General features: G+C 34.5%; 1 protein-coding gene across 1 annotated transcript; it reads right to left on the bottom strand.

The window, feature by feature from the left end:
* Nucleotides 1-9,202: 9,202 nt before the first annotated feature.
* On the bottom strand, nucleotides 9,203-16,704 carry LOC126726194 (protein LIGHT-DEPENDENT SHORT HYPOCOTYLS 10-like). Its single transcript, XM_050431389.1, has 2 exons — nucleotides 15,919-16,704; nucleotides 9,203-9,529 (listed from the first exon to the last, which is right to left on the bottom strand). Exon 1 carries the CDS (start codon nucleotides 16,487-16,489, stop codon nucleotides 15,944-15,946), a length of 546 nt encoding a protein of 181 aa, XP_050287346.1. The 5' UTR covers nucleotides 16,490-16,704; the 3' UTR covers nucleotides 9,203-9,529; nucleotides 15,919-15,943.
* Between the last annotated feature and the right edge of the window lie 5,300 nt (nucleotides 16,705-22,004).

Genomic DNA, 22,004 nt, shown 5'->3' with positions numbered 1-22,004 from the left:
GACGAGTTGCTGCCCTCAATAGGTTTGTCTTTAAAGCTATTGACAAGTGCTTACCATTTTTTAAGGTTCTTAAGAAGGCATTCAAGTGGACGGACAAGTGTTAGAAGGCTTTCCAAGACCTTAAGACCTACCTTACCACAACTCCTCTGCTAAGCCCGTCCATACTAGGTGAAGAATTATATTTGTATTTGGCAGTGTCCTTACATGCAGTGAATTTAGCGCTGATTAGAGAATAAGGGAAGATACAGAAGCAAATTTATTATACAAGCCGAGAATTAAGAGGGGTAGAAGGACGATATCCCATGATGGAAAAGCTAGCCTTTGCCTTGGTCACGGCTTCTAGAAAGTTAAGACATTACTTTCAGGCTCATGTCATAAATGTCTTAACAAATCATCCACTAAAGAAAGCAATGAACAAGTTAGAAGCCGCAAGACGACTAATCCAATGGGCCATAGAACTCAGCGAGCTTGATGTCAAGTACCAATCAAGTAGCTTGATAAAAGCACAAGTATTGGTGGATTTTATTGCAGAATTCACTCTCGGTCAAGACAAGCTAGACAGAGTAGATGAAATACAGAGGTGGGTCGTCAATGTGGATGGCTTATCCACATTATATACGAGAGGAATTGGAGTTATACTCAAGTCCCCGAAAGGAGATAGGTTGAAGTACACAACTCGTCTACAATACCAAATCACCAACAATGAAGCTAAATATGAAGCTCTCCTTAAAGGATTGGAATTGGCTAAGTCCTTAGGCGCGGAGTCGGTAGTCGTTCAAAGAGATTCACAGTTAATTATCAATCAAGTGAATGGAAGGTGTGAAGCTAAGGATGATCGGATGAAGAAGTATCTAAGTAAGGTAAAGCAACTTGTCAAAAAATTTAAAGAAGTCAGTTTTGTTCAACTCCCGAGGGAGGAAAACATGGAAGCAGTTGCTTTAGCAAAAGTAGCTTCAGTTGGGGGAGTTATAGACGAGTGTGATAAAGTCCAATACATGTTGAGCATAGATCTTCCAGAGATATAACAAGTTGAAGGTGAAGAAAATTGGATGACTCCAATAGTAATCTATCTCAAAGATGGAAGACTTTTGGAGGACAAGGATGAGGCTAGAAGATTGAGGATCAAAGCTGCCAAGTATGTCCTCATAGATGAAGTACTATATACAAGGGGCTTCTCTCAGCCTTACTTAAGGTGTTTAGCTCCGGACAAATCAAACTATGTGTTAAGGGAAGTTCATGAAGAAGCATGTAGAAACCACTCAGAAGCAAGAGCACTAGTCCATAAAGTCATCCGTGTAAGTTACTATTGGCCAACTATTCAAGCAGATGCTAAGACCTACACCAAAGTGTGTGACCAATGTCAACGCTTCAACAATGTCCCTAGAAAACCATCGGAGTATCTCACCCCGATGATGGCCCCATGGCCTTTTGTGCAATGGGGTTTTGATATCTTGGGCCCCTTTCCACTTGGAACTAGGCAGATGAAGTTTTTAGTAGTAGGGATCGATTATTTCACTAAGTGTGTGGAAGCAAAGCCCCTAGCAAAAACCACACAGCAGAATGTTAAAAACTTCATTTGGAAGAGCATTGTATGTAGGTTTGGGGTACCTAGGGTACTAGTGTTAGACAATGGACGACAATTTGACAACGCACTTTTTATGGACTTCTGTGAGAAATTTGGAATCAAGAATTATTATTCCTCATCCTCTCACCCATAAGCAAATGGACAAGCAGAAGTAGCAAACCAATCCCTATTGAAAATCATCAAGACTCGGCTTGAGGGAGCAAATGGAGTATGGCCAGATGAGCTACCAAAAGTTTTATGGGCTTACAAGACGACTATGAGGACCCCCATAAGGGAAACTCCTTTCAAACTAACCTATGGAAGTGAAGCAATGATACATGCAGAAGTGCATATGGCAAACCATAGGGTGATGAAGTATTAGGACGAGGATAACGAGGAGCAACTTCGCCTCAACTTTGACCTGATAGACAAGGTAAGGATGAACGTAGAGCAAAGGCAGTGAGGTATAAAAACCTGATGGTTAGACAATATGATGCAATAGTCAAACCAGGCACTTTAACATTGGGGATCTCGTCCTAAAAAGGGTTTCTTTGACAACTAGAAATCCAACGCGTGGGAAACTGGAACCTAATTAGGAAGGATCCTATAGGGTAATTAATTACAAAAGGTAAGGATCATATTACTTAGAAGCCCTGGGCGTGAGAAAACTAGAGCACCCTTGGAATGTTGAGCATTTAAGAAGATATTATCAGTAAGGGGTCAGCCTGGTCGAGCATCATGGATGAAATCATCCTAGATGTTGTCACTTTAGACGAAATAAAGTTTGTTGCTTTCTGTTACATGTGTTTGCTTTTTGTTACATGTGTTCTTTATTAGCACTATGTGTTGCATTTTAATTCCCTAAAGGCGTATTAATTTTTAAACTATGCGTTGTGGACTTAGTCATAGACAATGTTTATGTTACATATATACAGTTTAGATTTCCAATATATGTGATGTATGAATTTCTAATTTTCATGATTTCATCCACAAGAGGGCTAACGGCGTAAGATGAGTAAAATCTCTAGATGTAGGGAGGTAATGTCTATTAAGCTTTCCTTAAAATAGGGATAAAGCAAAGAAAAATAAGCTTAAGGCACACGCATTTGAACTATGGACGAGAGAAAGCCTGAAGCATATTCGTTCAACTAATGGACGTGAAAATGCGTGCACATAGGAATATTCAAAGTCCATGGACAAATATAACCAACTAAAACAATCTAATCTTTGGACATGTAAAAAGCTAGAAAGTCTTGCTTAAAAGATGAGTCCTGTGGACGAAAAATAGAACCAGCTATCAAATCTTTAGACGATTAAAGCTGATAAAACCAATGTCATTCGTAAGACGAGTTATACTTGCAAAATTTAAAGAATGATGAAGATGTTGAACATGAAGAGATTCTTATCATGGACGAGCCCTTTATAAGTGGATAGACCACACTTGAAATCAATATAATGGATGATGTAAATAAAAAAAAAATCATCCATACAATGGCATGTTCAACAGTAAATGAAAAAGTGATGGAAATAAACATTCATTCATAAAAGCTTAGAAAAGGGTAGATGACCACCGTCCAAAAACCCTTATAAAATAAAGCCTAAAAGGCAACTGTTTGGAAGCTTATCCTAAATATTATAGACGAGTAAAATGTACTTAAGTAACTTCAAACAGTCCAAAACAATGGACCTTATAAAAAAAATAAAAAAATAAAAAAGAAGAAGAAAAGGGAAAAAAGAGAAAGAGAAACTAAGATGCTAAAATTTAACTTTCACTGAGGGGGGTCATCTCCGGCGTTAGGCTCGTCATGGACAAGCTGTGTGGTGGCATCATATTCAATATTCACATCTTCAAAGCTCGTCTAGAGGAGAGAGCTTGCAGCACTAAGGTTGAGCTTGTTAGAGCTAAAGTCAACTTCAGGGAAGTTTTCCATAGCATCCATGCAAAAGTCTTCAAAGCTTGCCGTGTAGTTGGTGTCTAGTAGATCAGTGAACTGTTCAGAAGCTCTGAACTCCACTATCGCATCTTCTTTTGCCTTATTAAGAAGGGTACTTAGCTCGTCATTCCTCTTTTGAAGGTAGTCAAGACGAGTGTCCTTCTCAACAATGTCAGCTCTGAGCTCTTCGACGAGGTTTTGCAACTCCTTGGCCTCGTCTTTAGCCTTGGCTGCCACCTCAGCCCACCCCTTGCAGTCATTCTTGACCTCCTGGATCCTCGTCTCAAGCAAGATTCTCGTTTTGTTCATTTCTATGACCTGCCTAGACGCAGCAATGAACTTTGGCATTGCCTACACAAGTGATTATAAGCAATGAAGTTTGGCATCTGAAACGACGTGACCAACCAAAGAATGACACGTGGCATATTCCTCGAAAAGGTAAATCGAAATCACCAATGAGGTCGTGACACGGGGCACGACATCTAACAACTAACATAAGACATGTCCAAAGAACAACAATAAATTTTACATTGCTCTAGATGACCCTTGGACAATGGGGCAATTGATGGTGAATTGAAAATTGAACCTAATTCGTCCATGAGAGTCGTCTAGGTTAAGAAAGTAAGAATGGTTCTACCTAGTATGACAGTCATCCATAGGAACATGGGTTGTCCATGGGGAAAACACATGAACGACCCCAGACTCTTGAGAAAATTCCAGAAAAGTTTATCTACAAGAGCTAGTGAATTGAACCACGTGTTACTATTCCAAAGCATGAGTAAAATCTAGGTTCATTGCTATAACTTCTTACTAAGAACTTGACTTCCAATGACAGTTATGGAAGATAAGATTGAATATTCTAACTCTTACAGCAGTTGTGGAAGTTAACCTTAAACCTTCTAACTTCCTCAAATATAAGGGAAGTTACAAGAGAAGTAACCACTTCAAATGCATACTATATAAACACTTATTCATATCAAATGAAGGAATGTATGAGACAACTCCTAAAAAATTGGAACTCTAGAATTTAAGAGAGAAACTAACTTAAGCATCGGAGGGTTCTTGGCTGGTCCACCCCGATCACCTTTAATCGTGTGTTTTCCTTTTCAGGCATTCCAAGCAATTGTTAGATCATTGAAGTCCGGAACATTCAGCCTACTGATTTTCTGTGTATCATCAAACCCCTTTCCCATTAGGTTTTGTGAACTGACAATAACCCCATTAGACAGAGAAGCTACCGAAGGGAAAAAGCACTCCATCCACACTAGGACGACATACACCTTACATCGCAACCGTTGCAAAGACTTCTAGGGGCAGATATGGACGGCAATGCCGATTGCAACATTGAGTTTCGACGTGTTCAACACACACTCGCTATACATAACAGAAAAGATTTAAACATTTTAGTTCCTGGTTTGTTCAATTGAACCAGGGGTTTTTTATTTTTGCTATCTTTGTTCGATTTTCTAGTTTTTGTTCACAAGTCTGTAACCAAGAAAGACATAGGGTGCAGACCAAAACTCCATTTTGTGTGATTATATATAGTGACGAATGAATGGATAACGTACACAATTGAATATCTTGAGAAAATTGTAATCCAAGGAGGATTTAAAACAATTGGCAAAAGGGGAAAGACATAGGACACACCCGACAACATTCTATTTATAGGATATAAAATATTTTTAAAGGTAAAATACCATAGTTTTAAAAGCCGGAACTATTAAACAATTGGAAAAGGTTCCAGTTCTCAATATTTACTGGTTTTGGAGGTTTTAACTAGACTTAATGAGATCCAATTTCCAGCTGAAACAATTGAATTGGCTAGTCTAGTTTGGTTTTTGAAAATATGCAAAATATTAATAATTTTGTGTAAAAAAGACATGAGCTAGTAATGATAAACAGGTTTCACCGACAAGCATATGATGGTGTTCAATTTTACCATTTTGTTCATGTGCGTGGGGCAAGAGAGAAGATGAATAAAGTCACATTTGTCAAAGAAAGTATTTAATTTGTGAAATTCACCATCCTAATAAGTTTGTATGGATTTAATTTTAGTAGAAAATTGGCGCTCAACCATATTGAAATTGAAGAAAAATATCAAACACATTAGATTTTAATGAAATTAGAAAGATCCATATATATTTCGAATAACAATAACAATAATAAAAATGGTACAAAATAACAATCACCATAAGTAGAGGAAGGAAGTAGTGGCGGAGTCAAAAAAAAAAAAAATTTAAGGAGGCCAAACTATATATATATATATATATATATATATATTGATATGTATATAATATATATTTATTGCTAATACATGAAGAATGTTTATAATTTTGATTTAACATATAATATTTTCTGATGTAAAAGAAAATTTTCTTCAAATAATACGGCTTTTTGTCTTTGCCAAAAAAAAAATAAGATAACTCTAGACATGTCTAAAAATATATAAGTCAATTAAATATAAATAAATAAGTAATGCTACATCTACACACTATTTTACAATATTTTAATTTTTTTTATGTGACTAACCTCTTATTAGTTTTCATTAAACCCACAATTAATATCACATTTTCATTTATTAATAATCACTCACTACATCAGCAGTTTGTAAAATTTTTATAAAGTAGTTTGTATTTCTAACATTATTCTAAATAAAATATAATTAAATTACATATGGTATACATTAAATACAATTTAATTTAATGAGCTATGTATAACATAAGAGTAATTAGAAGGAAAAAAAATGCATTAGTCAAAATAAGGGGTCATTATTTAAATTTATGTCCAAAATAATTTCTTTTTACCAAAATTACAATAATTTGATATGCAACAAAACAAGGATTACCAAGACCACGATGCTAACAAATGGAATCAACACATTCAGACACAAGAGCACTAGGATAGGTAGAATTAGGAGTGATGGAAGAGAGCATGCATGGAAAATCCGGATTCAATGGCCCCACAAAGAAGAATTTTCTTAGTGACTTGGTCCTTAATGAAGAAATGAAATGGGCGAAATTCAAGGAAAACGCCGTTCCATCTGCAAAATTCATGAACTAAAAGCAAGAATTTGGTAATAGAGAGAACATGAAGAACATTAAAGAGATGAGAGGAAGAAGAAGGGGTATAGAGAGAGATAGAGCAATGTGAGACCATATGGGACGACCTTGTCATTGCCAACATGAAGATGCTCAAAGCCACAATAATTGTACATTTTTAGACCCCTTAACACAAGATGTTTAACCTAGTTATTTAGCTAAGTGATTACTTAGATAAATTATTTAAATTTAGGTTAATACAATAGAGTCATATCATGTAAATAATGCAAAAATATAAAGAACACAACAATATGATAATCCAGGAAAACCAAACTGGTAAAAACTTAGAGAGGATTTAGCCTAACTATCCTCAAGGTAAAACAGATCCACTATGAAAGAATTGAAATTTGTATAATAGAACTTAGACCATTAACATTTTATTGCTACCTCGAATAGAAAACTTACTACCACGATCCCATGATAGCTCAGAATCTATGGACTACTTCTTTCTTTGATCTACTGCAACTACAAGTTCTCCTACTTGTGACTTTGAGACTCCACTCAGAAGTTTTAGATCTTCTTTAAAGTTCTTTATGCAGTAACTAAAAAGATCACCAAGTTCTTGACATGAACTTTGATCTTAATAACCCTAAGTGTATGTATGAAGGTAAACACCTCTAAATCTCACACAAAATTCAACACACAACCATCAAAAGACTTCTAAAACATAGTTAGGGATTTTGTTTTTATACTTGAAGTAAAAAACAAAACCCTACACGTCAAACAGGCTTGGGCTGAATTGAAATTTTTGCAGAAAAATAAATTTGCACGTGGTTCAATCGATCAAGTCTAATTTTCGATCGATTGAACCTTGCAAATTTTGTCCAATAATTTCTATAATCACTCGATTCCAATTTTACAAATAAACACACTTTGAGTAAGCCTAAATCTAGACTCTATGTTTTGATCATGGTTTGCCAACATAATACAAATTGAAGTTCTAATACATTAATTCCTAAAATCTTAGAACCTAACAATAATCATCATGTATAATTAGACTAGCAAGATTTGAGCTGATGGAGGAGGGTGTTGGGTTCAAGTAGCAATGATAATAGGTAGTAGCCATATGATTGAAACCGTTTCAGATCTAATAGCAAGAACAATTGTCATAGCTTTGGGTACGATTGTCCCCATGAAAGATTTGGCCACCACTAGCTTGTATTAAAATAGTCATTGTATCTTGAACCTCCATTGCGATAATGGCCACCGCTGTAAGAATGAGGACCAAAACCCTTGGTAAAAGAAGAAGGGTGACGTTGAGTAATATTTGCATGAGGTGTGGTTTTACAGGGTTTTGTAACAAAAAACAAATGAAAAAAGGCATCTGAGTGAAAAGCTCATGACTAAGGAGGAGATTGTGTAAATTTTTGGAAAGAAATAGGACTAGAAAAAGTGGCTAAGGTGGTGAACAAATAATGGAAATCAGGTTTAAGGCCTTTGAAAACACAAATGTTAAACTTCTGAGTAGAAATAGGCATACCAGCTGGAGTGAGTTCATCAGCAAAAGAATATGCTTTATGCGGAAATTGTGTGACCAATAAGTCACCCTATTTGAGACTTTGGAGATGCATATGGATTTGAAAAATATGGGTATTGGAAGCAAAGGCAATCGATGATTCAAGGGTGGCCTAAATTTCATGAGAGGTAGTGAGAGAAACAAGGGGTAGAGTGTCGTCAGGTTTGTTGGAGAGAAGAAATTAGGGGACTCATTAGGAGTTGGTCTCGAAGAATCCAAGGGAGCAAGGCAAGATTTGGAGTTGTGATGTTATTGACAGGGGGACATGGGTTGGAGCCATCAAATAAAAAGCCGAGAAGGTCTTGATCTCTCTAAGATATGGAAAAGCTGAGACCTCCAATAGAGGTAATTTTTATTGGTAATCTTAATGGATAGAAAATGATAGGCATTTGACAGAGAGGGAACAAAGGCAATTTGTGGGGAAAAATCAGTTGGGTGAACAATGGAAGGATAAAGAGGAAGACAAAATTAGGTTAATATCATACTACACTCAATCCTCATGGCTTTCAACTCTTCCTCTTTATCCTTCCATTGTTCACCCAACTGATTTTTCAGCTGGTAGCCATGAGGATTGAGTGTACTATTGTTGCATGCTCCTGAAACAATTATTTTATTCTGTTTTTTTTTTTTTTTTTTTTTTTTTTTTTTTGGATATAGCTTATTAGGATCAGATAAAAAAAGAAAAAGAAAAAAAAAAAAACTGGGGCTAACTAGACTGTACTTAACAAAATTGCAATTTTAAGAGACTGTTTTAAAAGGCTGTTTCTATACAGATAAACTATAATTTAAATAAAATAATGGAGATTTGGAACAGTGGTAAGGAATTAAAACAAAAAATTCTCCCCTATCTTGTCTACCCTTGTCTTATAGTAGAAAATAAAATAAATAAAATTCAGATTACCATTATTATAATCATTGTGGAATAAATTGTTTAGTAGTTTTATTTCTTCAGTCCGCACATTTTTTATTTTATTTTATTTTTTTTTGGGATGAGTACATATGTTCCTATATGTGTACTTCTTTAGAATAAATAAACGATAAACCATTACCTGGGATGATTGGTGAGTAATTAATCTATGAAGTGGTGATATCAGGTGAATTTATTGTAGAAATTTAGGTGATCTTCAAGACCAGAGAATAGATACACTATTGTTTCTTCTAAAGAAATAATATAGCTAGACATGTATAGTATTGCTAATCTAAAAAAGTCTAGGATGTATTAAGAACTTACAAGGTGGTACATTTCTAGCAAGATGCGGGCCACTGAGACTACCTTGCTGGAACAAGATTATTCAGAACTAGACACTAACATATATATAACTACTTTTAAAGAGGGGATCTTGAAGCATATGTAGATGAGACTTTTGAATATTTGATTTCCTGTAACCTTCCCATCCGGTTCACCTGTTGTTTGATCCTGTAAAAATAATACTCGACACCATGTTATATCTTATAAAATTAAAAAGGAAAACAAAAATCCTAAGAAAGTTATGAATACAACTTGCTCAAAAATCGCCTGAGTTTCAATTCTAACAACTAAAGGTCCATATTCTTATTTTCCAATCCAACGAAACAAAATATCAGATGATTGTGAAATTACTTGACCAATTATATTTTTGCCAACTCATAATACAAGTCGTTAAGTTAAAAGAGTTAGATCATTCACAACAAAGTTGGTAAAATAAGTTAAATGCTATTTTTATGACTTCAAACACTAAAAAACTGTCACAGCAGTGGCGTTATATCTAAAAAATATTGGCAACTAGCTACAATGATCTGTTACTACTAGCAGATCACTTTAGCTAGTAGTTATAAATATTTTATTCAATTTTATTTTTTTCATTTCCTTCTCTCTCCTCTCTCCCCTCTTCCTTCTCGTCCATAGCACACTGCACCACAAGACTCACAACCATTCCCATTTATCTCCTCTCTCACTTCTTTTCATCTCTCTCCTCTCACATGGTGGCCCAGGTTGCTAGTCTCAATCTATCTTTTCGTCGCCATGGTGGTCATCCCTCATTAGTGGCTAGGCCATTGGTGTGGGTTTGTGTGAGTGGTTTTGGTGGGTTGTGGTTGGGTTTCAATGGCTGTGGCTGGGTGTTGGTGGTGGCTAGGTTTCAGTTGAGCTGTGACTGGGTTGAGTTGTGGCGGGGTGTTGGCGGAGGCTGGGTTTCGGTTGAGTTGTGGTGGTCAATGGGTGGTGGTTAGGCCACCGGAATTGGGGCTTCTACTAGTTGTAGTCTCAATGGGTGGTGTTGATGGAGGTTTTAGGGTGGTTATTTGTTTTGGGTGTGGTGGGTTGCAATTTGTAGGGGTTGTAGTGGTTAGGGGTTGCGATTGTGGGTGGTGGTTAAGGGTGGCAATTCGTGTTTGCATGTCGAGTTCGTGTTGTGTCAACTCATGAGTATCCGACTATATGGGTCAACACTAATCCGATATGTTTATTAAATAGGTCAAAATTCCTCAACCTTAATACAACCCATTTATTAAACGAGTGAGTCGTGTCAATCTGTTTATCAGATTTTATCAAAATGAAAAAATATATATAAAAAAACAAACAAATAAATATTTTTAATATAAAATTCAAAACTAACGAGTAACTGTATCACAAATAATCATTCAAAACTAAAGCATATCTCAATATCACAAATAATCAATCACAATATGTCAAAGAAAATAAACCACAACAACTAATAAGTTTATATACTTGGGGTTTGAAGGATATATTAGTAAAATGAAATTTAAACAGGTCAGACGGGTTCCATGGATTGAATACTAACCCAATTCGTTTATTAAACGGGTCAGTCGTGTCAACCCGAATATGATACGAATCTATTAAGTCTTAACTCATAACCTGCTAATATCATGTCGTGTTATATCGAATTCACGGGTCATGTCCAATTTTGCCATTCTTAGTGGTGGTGTCAATGGTTATGGCATCAGTGGCTATGGCTATGGCGGTGGTTGTCATGGCTAGTCAAGGCTGTGGCGGAGGTGGTGGTGGTGGTGGTGATTGTAGTTATTGATTATTGTGTTGTTTATATTATTTTATTGTGTTATATGTTAAAATAGAACTTTTGATGTTGAGTGTATTGTAAAGTGAGGTATTAAAATAAATAAAGTGGCTTTCTAAGTTACTAAAAGCTAAAAATTTTAAATGCTTTGATGTGAATGCTCTTATGACATATGACATATGACATTTTAGGAAGCATTTTTCCTGAATCCTATAACTTTGGAAAAAGTTTACCTCCAAATTAATATAGAGAAATTTTCCTCCAACTCACTATATGACAATTAAAATGATCGTTCACATGTACTTTTAGTTACATGACCTCTTTAATAAGTCATGTGATGGCTTGTTTAAATAATATATATGAATAGTATTATAAATCATTTGAATAATTCTTTAATAAGTCATGTGATGGCTTGTTTAAATAATATATATGAATAGTATTATAAATCATTTGAATAATTTTATAAATCATCATGTAGTAAGTTGGAGAAAATTATTTTAAATTGGTTTAGAAGAAAATTTTGTTCTATTTCTAATCCCTTATATGACATTCCTCAGAGATTTAACAATATCACTTTTGCATAACCTATTATTAGTATAACTTTTTTTGCACACCAATCATAAATTTTCACTTTTAACCATTGTAAAACAAGATGTACAATTTGTTTAGGTACACTTAATGATTGTTCAACATGCAAATTTGGCAAAGATGTGATACTTTATGTGCTTTAAGGGCACTTGCACCATAAAAAAAAGTTGCAAATTTTACACATTTTTGTTAAAAAACTACCCATATCAGTCTATTTAAAACAATGTTTATATGCAAAATTACTACAGTAACCGTGCATATATACAAGGTTATTGTAGCTTTCTATATGATTATTTTATTTTATTTTTCTCTCTCCACTCTCACTGAACAGATTTTTTTCTCTCTCTTCCCCTCATCTCTTCAATGTCTAGAAGGCCACCTTGCCTAGCACCACTGCAACCCAACCACCACCACCACCACTACAACCCAACCACCACCAAAACACATCCATTACAACATCATCAAAATCCAAACACAATCAACCCAAAATCAAAAATCCAAACACAATCAATCTAAAATTAATGGAAATCTACTTAAACCCAGCCCAAACCCAACTGAAATCAGCTAAAACAAACCTCCAATGGAAAACCTAATAGCAAACCCATTTGGAAAACCCAAATCAACCCAAAACCCAAGATGCTAATGCCATGGACGATTGGGTGGAGTGCTTGATGCTGTCTTGAGAGAGAAAGTGATGATGAGTGAAGGTAAGGAGTGCTCATCCATGGAGACTAGTGGAGAGAGTTTTCAGATTTGGGTATAGAGAATTTTTTTACATAAATGAAATAGTGATGAGTGACCATTTTCAAAATAAGAGAGAGAGAGTGTGTGTCCTCTATTGATGCTAGATTCAGCCTATAATGGCAACAAAAGGAAAACTAGCTAGCCATTTTATATATGTTGCAGTGCCTAGCTATATGTATTATTCAGAGTTGTTAAGAATATTTATTCTGGGAGTTAGGGTTACTGTTACATTTTCTGACATCTTGTCTCCTAGCTTATCTAAAACACTGTATATCTCATAGAGTCACAGTTGCAATAAAAGTATAAAACTATATTAGGGACCTTACTTGGGAACACCAAACATATCCTTCCAGTAAAACACTGAGATGTGGAAGATGAAAGACATTCATCAATTACAACAGGAAGTCCACCCATGAACTTCTCTGTTTGGTTCCTAATTTCTTTTTTTCACCAAAAGTAACATATATAATCATGGAGCAGTAAATCAATGACTACATCTCTCATACCTAGTTTTTGAGTTTCAAGTTTTATTCCTCGGTGTATGTACTCTACATTTTTATGACTCTCATGTGCTTACTTTCCAACTCATAATATGTAAGATGAAGATATTTTCGAAAAGAAATGTGCTAGCTGGTACATAAATTTAAAGTTTAGTAGATCAAGCAAATCAACAGCAATGTCTGTACTTTTTCTTAAGTTAAAAACTTAGCATGGTATTAGAAAGTTTTTTAAAACCACAAGGATACAAAAATACACTACAAACTCTACTTAAAAATTATGATAACTTTTAAAGGATAATATGATAAGTTATAATACACATAATATATTTTCTTAAACAATGTAGGACAATTACCTCTCTCTTTTTTTTTTTTTTATTTAAAAAAAACAACACATACCTGTTAATAAACTCCACTAAAAAACTATTAAAACTTTAAGAGAGAGTGAAGTTAATAACTATACTTGATTATTGGTGTACAATTTGATCGTATAACTGACTTACTTTTAATAACTTTAAATTTTAAAGTTTTAAACCTGTGAGGTGTGGAAGATAATCATTTCCATTTCATGGTTTATATTGAATATTACATATTTGAAAGTATATTTAGTGTCAAATTATTTAAAATTTTAAATGATGTGATAGTTTGTATTATGTTAGATTTAAAAAATAAAATCTTAATATATCGTAAAATAGACTCTTTTTCAAGTGAAATGAAAAGGATCTTATTCCACAAAGTATTTCACCTTTAATATCTCATTGGGTGACTTCACTTCAACTATTAATCATATTAATTATACTAACAAGCATTGTATGAAGTTCATTCTATTTATTTATTTATTTATTGGGATGGGAGAGATAAACCAAAACACAAACAAGACTCAAAAAGCCTTAATCGAGATTATTATTCCTAATCACAAAGAAGGGATGTTGAGCTTCCTGTATAACTGTCACGACCTACGGAACACACTCAATCTAATCCATATAATCCAATGTATTACAGTTTCCCTAAAATTCTTGAAGTCTTAGTTAGAGCCTACAATGCACAACAGTGCTTTGAGCTAAATGACATTACTAGGATGATTTTGATACCATTTGTCACAACACGAAGAACACATTACACACACTCATCCAATCCAATTTACATAATCTAGGTATCACAATAATCTAATAGTCTTAATTGAAAATTCCAAATCTCTACAAGATACTATTGTATCTTTGACTGTCCCTTTTATGTTTTGAACGATAGCTCTATCAATATAAGCATGAGATGATGAGAAGAATAAATCTGAGAGTTACTCTCAATCCCAATAGCATGGGTAAAAGTTTATCAAACTTGCTTAATCATCAGAGGATCAATGGCTATCCATATACTACGTACAATAAAACCATGCCAGTCCAGATCTATATTCTTATTCAAAAGGGAAAGAAATCAAAATATAAGCATTTGAGTAAAACACCAAAGTTATTTTAGTTACTATCTTATTTTATAGATATTTGAAGGACCGTTTGAGAGGCTTTCCCTTTTAAAATTAAAGAAAACCAAAATGATTTCAGTTACCAAAGAGCTCTAGTTGAAATGGTGTTTCCTCTCCTTGCAAGAACATCTTAGAGTCAGATTGGGAATGCATGACACATTAAGTGTGTACAACTTAAAATTTAAAAAAAAAAAATCATAATAATAATTCACTAGAGATCCATCTTCTTCGTAAGACAATAGCCTAATAAGGAAATATTACTGCACACGAAGCTTTCATGTATATGGACAAATTGTAGTATGTATATTGAAACAATACATATATAATCCTAAATAAGTATGCATAAAGAGCACATAATAGAGTTTCTATATATAAAGATGATAAGAGTCATGGTCTTACCCTATCTATATATGTAGATGAATTATGACTCTAAATGTAGACAACTGAAGTATCCATCATAATATATATGTCAGAACGAGATAATGTAATTTCGTATGATCCAGAAACACTATCACAATGATTGCTTGCAATCTTAGCCCAAGTAGCTGATATATATAGTATAATAAAGACTGAAAAATTGCACCTTCAATCTTGTACAAGTGTGTAAAGGACAAAAGACAATCAAGTAGAAGAGAGTCCATGACAAACAATACGGATGCTTGCAAGTTTTCTACACACATATGATTTTGTTTAAACAAATCTAAAAAGGGAAGAAAATTATTTAAAAATAGATAAACAATCTGTTAAAATGTGAAGCAAATGCATAATATATATAAGGTTGATCCGGTTCCACCACAAGGGAATCATTATTATATTTTTAAAGCACCAATATTGGAGAAAGAATTGATGAGGAGTATAATGTTGTCTTCTAAACTGTGAGAGTGAAAATAGAGAAGAGCATGCATAAATTCAATTATTTATAAGTTATTTCCCACGTAGATACGTATATAAATCACATGCAACGTATGATATATCACATGGTCATCCATGGGGAGCACAAAATCTCGCAGAATCAAGAAAGAGCCAAAATAAGTAAAAAAGTAAACAAGGCATATTTTAATTAGGAAGCTACAAGAACAGTGTTTTTGGCAAGAGAGAGGAGAGAGAGAGTGAAAATTGTTCCCCACTCTAATCATGGAATCTAATACTAGTGAGGGTAGGTAAAGTTAATTAACACAGTTTTACACTCCAACTTTTCCCAAGATTATGCAAATTAGGGTTTTGGGATCCAGGACTAGGGTTTTATGAATAAAATGAGACCCCAAGACCTACAACCTAGGAGGGTCTAGTCTCAGTGTCATATAATTGTCCACTTAACTAATCTGTTCAAGTTATTTCCAACAACTTATTAGATCCAATTACTTAATTTTCATGAAATTAAGATGAAGGACAATTTTATACAAATACTATAGCAACCGTATATGGTTCCTAAACCTCATAACAATTCAATAATATACAGAGTTAGTTTGAGTGAGACAAAATTTACCATTAATCCCAAGAAGGCAAGGCGATTAAGCTGCTTGCTTGGAAGACTTTGCTGGGTCTTCGGCTTTAATTTGATTCCTTTTCTTCTTCTTCTTCTTATACGGAATTCCTCTTGCTTTAGATTGACACTCCTTAACTTCACGCAAATACACCCTAATAGCTCCATTTCCGAACGGGTTTGTCTCCGGTGAACCACCATGTTCCTCATAGGCAGCTCTGAGGCGTCCGATTAGCGCGTCTAGGCTCCCCCAAGCTTGCCTGAGAGGACAAGTGCAAGGAGCAGGAGGGTCAGGCTGACCAAAGAAGACACAGCCATGTAAATGAACCTTGGTCTTTCCGAACTGGTCAAGGTACCTAAGGAAGTCAAGCACATGGTTGCAGTTGCACTGTGAGAGAGAAACTGGGGGTGTCTGATTCCTCAAGTACTGACCAAAAGTGTTCCAGTCTCGGCGCTTCTGCGACTCGTAGCGGCTCAAAGGTGGTGGTGCTGGTGGTGGTTGCTGTTGCTGTTGCTTCTGAGGGGTAGATCGTGAAGACCCTTCTGCAGAATCGTTTAGTCTCTCACTGGACATGATTATTGGTGGAGAATTGTTAGTGTATTTTTGGCAAGAAATGACAGGGAAAAAGGGGAAGGAAGAAGGTGCAAGAATTGGGATAGTGCAGTGGAGATTAGAGAGAAAAAAAGATGAAAATCACATCGATCTTGGGGTCTATTGAGGAGACATGTCATGGGCCCATTGAAGGTGCTTTTGTTCCTCTTTTTCTTCTGTCTCTCTCTCTCTTATTTGTTACATCTTTTCTTTATTTTGCTGAATACTCTTATTTGTTTCATCTAGTATAAGTGTGTGACACTATACGCACTAACTACGATTTTATAATTCTATTAATCTAATAATAATATTATATGTCATCATCATATAATCATTATAGTTTTCATTTCTTACAATGCCGTGACTAGGAAGTCGGTGCTAATGCTGTAGTATGGGCTAGTGCAATTAAGACTCGGTCCAATGGATTTTCTCAGAGCATTCAGGTTTTTGTTAAAACCACTCCTCACTTCCTTGTGTGTATGTATTTGTTTCTTAAAAAAAAGTATATGTTAGTTTAGCCAAAATTTTCCTTTCATTATATAAAACAACTTACATTTTGTATTTTAATTAACTATTTGTCAAATCATCACCTACATTAGACTCTTTGTTCTATCTTCTAAAAAAATTTCTACTCTAAACTCTATTACATTAAAATACTCATTTTCATCCTTTTTTTTTTTTTTTTTTTCCTTAACAGTTGCTACCTCCGTCCCAATTTGTTTGTCCTCTATTCCATTTTGGGATATCCCAAAATATTGTTTTGTTTCTAAAAATAAAAATTATTAGTTTATTAATGTTCCTATTATACCTCTACCTTATTTTCAAAACTATTTGAAAAGAAAACTAACTAATATTTAAAAAAATCAATTTAATTGTGACACCTTTTTAGTTGCCTCATTAAGAATAACTCTTTTTAAAAAAACTGACAAATTTATTTAATAGTAGTTTTGTAAACTTATATAAGGCAAACAAGACAATAAATGATGTTCTCTTAAAAAGTTTGACTTTTCAAATAGGACAATCAAATTGGGATGGAGAGAGTATTATTTTCATCTTTTTCTTTTCTCTTTCAGGTTTCCCCAATTTTTTTAAGCAAATAAAGAGAGGCTTAGGATCATTGCAATCCAAATTCACAATCCAAATCAAACCCACAAATTAACATAGAGATTTACACATTCATCCCTACAGCAAAGCATGGCCAAGGAATTTTAGTCTTTGGCAACCCTAAACTCAGTACCATTTTGTTAGATATACATGTATGAATAAAGTTTCAGATTAAATAATAATAAGAAGGGTGAGTGGTTAATATATTATAGTTGGACTTAAATTGATATGTCTAAGCTTGTGGATAAAGTGCTGTATCTATATGTTAAATTAAACTGTCCTCAAAGTGTTATTACCCCCTTCCCCCCCCCCCCCCCCCCAACAAGTAGTATTAATCTATTAGAGCCCATATTAGTGTGCAACAAGATGTCAAAAGTCCCTTTCGTCACTTTATCCAGATATTGGGACTTGTTCAATTGGAACTTGTGGCATGGAAGGGAATTCCACACCCGACACCTGAACTACAACAAAAGGGGGAAAGCTCCATTGCCAATCGAGTGAACTAGTTGGAGCATGGATGGCAGTGCGTGTTCTTAGAGTCCACACAAGTTTATATTGCACAAGGCAAGCCCATGTAGAGATTATTTTCAAAAAAAGTCCAACAAAAGTGTATTGCTAATGTTGTGCTAGATCATGGTGTGACATGTGATTCCCATGGATGGTCTAAGAAATTCCCATGGTTGAAGGAAAAAGGTCATTTGCAAGGGGCAATGCCATGATTCACATGTGATGAGAGATTGTTGAGTATACACATGTAGGCGAAGTCCAAAAGTGGCATACCTGTATGTTATATTAATCTCAAGATTGGAGTCTCCCCACGAAGTTAGTACCCACACACATTTTATATACCAATATATGGAAGATCCATAGTTAGCTCAACCTTGACAACCCATTAGAGAGAGAGAGAGAGATAAATAAGAATTGTAGCAAAATTTTATTTTGCCTAATGGGTGCATAAGCCAATGTCAGGTGTTTTTGGAGTTCATTAATCAAATTTGGTGATTTATGATATTTTGCATAAGCCAATACAAATGCTCTCATTCCATAAATTACTTTTCCTAGAGTTAGGAAATAACTAGGTCTACTACCACCACAAAAAATAAATAAATAAAAGAACGGTCTACAAGCATATAAAACCTTTTACACGTAGGGTGTGTTTGAAGAAAAATTTGCACAAAAAAATAAATAAATAAATAAAAGAACGGTCTACAAGCATATAAAACCTTTACACGTCGGGTGTGTTTGAAGAAAAATTTACTAAATTAGACAACTTATGGGTCCCATAAACAGTGTACGGGACCCACTATATTGAACGCAAACGCGCTGAAATTGAATTTCAGCGCAATCCAGACGGAAGCGTAATTGTTAATTAACTCGGTGAATAAATCAACTAGTAGATAAAATTATATTCTACAAGAGAGGAAGGTTACAGTGAAAAGTTATTACCACCATAAGATCGATTCATCGGCCATCCACTAATAAAGTAATGATGGCCGATTATTCAGAATGATATCTTAATAATGTCATTGCTGAGGTTTTCTTGATTTTTTATTCTTATAATTTTGGTGGGGTTTTTTTCTTTCTTCCCCTTTTTACACTTGATATTGATGTCTTTCAACCGCGTCTCTTTTTTCAAGATCTACTCGAAATGCTCATAAAAGCTAAGGAATATCAGAGGAATCCTTAAATCCTGTATGCAAATTCTAAGCTCAATGTCAGGTATTCTAGTGCAAGTACATGCAAGAAACGACAACACATCCATGTATGCCCAGAATGACCCTATACATATATTACCTATGCAATAAAATTCAATGTTAGGTTATGAAAGTTTAGAACAATTGGCAAATCGTGAATACAAACTTGTCTAGATATAGGTCCTATAGTCTATAGGCATTATTAGACAATGCTCAAGGTGATACAAGTCAAGATTCAAGAACATACAAGCTGCAGAAAGAAGAATTTGAAAACTGCCTGGTTTGACCAATCAAGAAACAGGCTCGACTAATCGAAATACGGGTCTGCAGAATTTTAAGTTCGGCCCAACAGCAGTTCAAGCCCAAAAAGGATTAGGGTTTCAGATCTACTTCTTCTAGTATATAAAGGAAACCCTAGGCACATTTTATTATGACTTTAGAGGTGCTCCTGTGAGATCTAAAAGGTTTTGTGCGTTCCTCTATCAAAGTTACTACCAAATATCACTTTCATATCTTTAGAACTGGTAGATCTAAAATTGTTGTATGAAGATCAACAATTGTTGATGATCTAAATCTTCAAGGGTGGTCTTGCAATCACAAATAGGAGAGTTTGTGTTTTTTATTACAAGTGTGGGTGTTTATGTTGCAAAGGCTTAATAGAGAAGGAGTCTGTGAATTCGGAGTTTACATGTGGTCGTATCAGTAAATTTTACGTGTAGTAGCAATAAGATGTTAGTGGTTTAAGTCTTATTGTAAAATTCAATTCTCTATTGTGGATTTGCTTTTTATCTTAAGGATAGTTAGGTTAAATTCTCCCCAGGTTTTTTACTGTTTTGGTTTTTCTGGGTTATCATATTGTTGTGTTATTTACTTTTCTGTTGTTTTGCATGATATGATTGTTTTGTTTTAACCTAGATCTGAATAATAAACCTAAGTATTCACTTGGTTAATTAATTAAGTTAAACAATCTACTTTATAAGGATCTAAAAACCTAACATTTAGAATTTGTAAAAATTCCAGCTACTGCTTCTAAAGGTTAACAAGGAACTGTGTTGAATTAATCTTTAATTTAAACCCACAGGAAATTGTCTTAAAGTTCAACTAAGTGGGAAGGATTTCTTTTTTTGGATGAGAAAGTGGGGAAGGATTTTTGCTGTTGCTGCAAATGGATGTGGGGTCCGAAATATTGTTAATCAGCTAGCATATTAATTAATAATCAACTAAACGCGTTTGGTTATAGTATACTTGTGATTCTCTCTTTCTTTCTTTTCTTTTTTATCTTTTGAATGGAGTGAAGGGTGGAAAAAAGGTACCTAATGCATTCGATATATACTTTTTTTTAACACACAACAAATGAATCCCGTAAAACTATAGAACTCACACACTGTAAAAGAAATATTGTACGTAAAACATGTTAGTTTTACATAAAGAAATTTTAGAGACACCAAAAGTTCCACGTAATTTTTGACACCATATATCTCTTTTTTTCTCTAAGTTGGGGTGAGGTGGGGGGTTTAAGGGAGAGTGGTGTGGCCCCACTAATGTAACGGTTGTGAGATGGGAGTCATTTTTGAGCCCCCAAAACAAGTTCTTTTATGACTAAAACTTTTAACATAATTTGTTAAAGTGATCGATAATGAGTTATTGATAATTGCTTCCATATGAATTCACAACTTTTTTTTCCTACCCCTCATAATCAATCATATTAAAGTTATGAAAAAATTTATAGTACAAAACGGGTCTCCTCCAAAATATAAGAATGATAGCTTTATGTGAGAGCACGTGAAAAAGAATGTTACTTAGCAACAAAAACAATGTGAAATAGCATTTATATGCTCACATTTTACGTGATTCTTCCCCTTTTATCTAAACATCTCTGATTTCCTTTCACTACCCTCGTTAGACCGAGTTTACAAACTACCTCTCTCATTTCTTATCAATTATCAGCTATCATATTTTTTTACCGTCTTCATAATACAAAATTTGGCTTCTTTATTTTTATTTTACTATAAAGCCATTGTTGAAGACTGGCATAGCAATAATATGAGATAAGGGGTAGGTAAAAGTAGAAAAATAGGTTCCTATCAAAAAAAAAAAAAAAAAAAAGTAGAAAAATAGGTAACAAATTTGGAAGTTTTGAACAAAAACCATAATAAGAACATACCCTTGTCGGACGAGCGAGAGAGGGCAAATGAGGTGTGTGACTTCACGGCAGGACTAATTAGCGAAGCACCATGTTCTTGCACAAGTCCACAGGAGGAGGCAGTGATGGATATCAAAGACGAAACATTCTTTGAAGGAATCTGCTATAAGCATTCTTTTTCTGCTTTTTTTTTTTAATGGGAGGGAGATAAGTCTATCAACTTCAACTTTAGTTTGGTTTATTGACTTCTCTCTCTCAATTTATAAATAAAAATAAATAAAAACATAAAAACAATGCGCTCAAGTGTTCAACGTACTCCTTCAAAGAACGCTGCCTCCTTAATATCCACCACTGCCTCTCCTCAGGATTTGAGCACGAATATGGCCCCTCCATTGTCTTTCAAAAACCCACTTTCCTTGGAAAAATAAATTAGAAACAAGTGGCGCTTGCTTTTCCCATTTTACAATGTTTACTTTAGGGAGAAGTACACAAAATCTCCTAGTGGTTTCTTTGTAAAACATGGAGCCCGAGTATAACACTTAACTTGCTTTAAGTA

Source organism: Quercus robur, chromosome 5 (genome assembly GCF_932294415.1).
Source record: "Quercus robur chromosome 5, dhQueRobu3.1, whole genome shotgun sequence".
NCBI lineage: Eukaryota > Viridiplantae > Streptophyta > Magnoliopsida > Fagales > Fagaceae > Quercus > Quercus robur.
The sequence above is the reverse complement of the archived record's forward strand: the minus strand, read 5'-3'. Positions and strand labels throughout refer to the sequence as shown.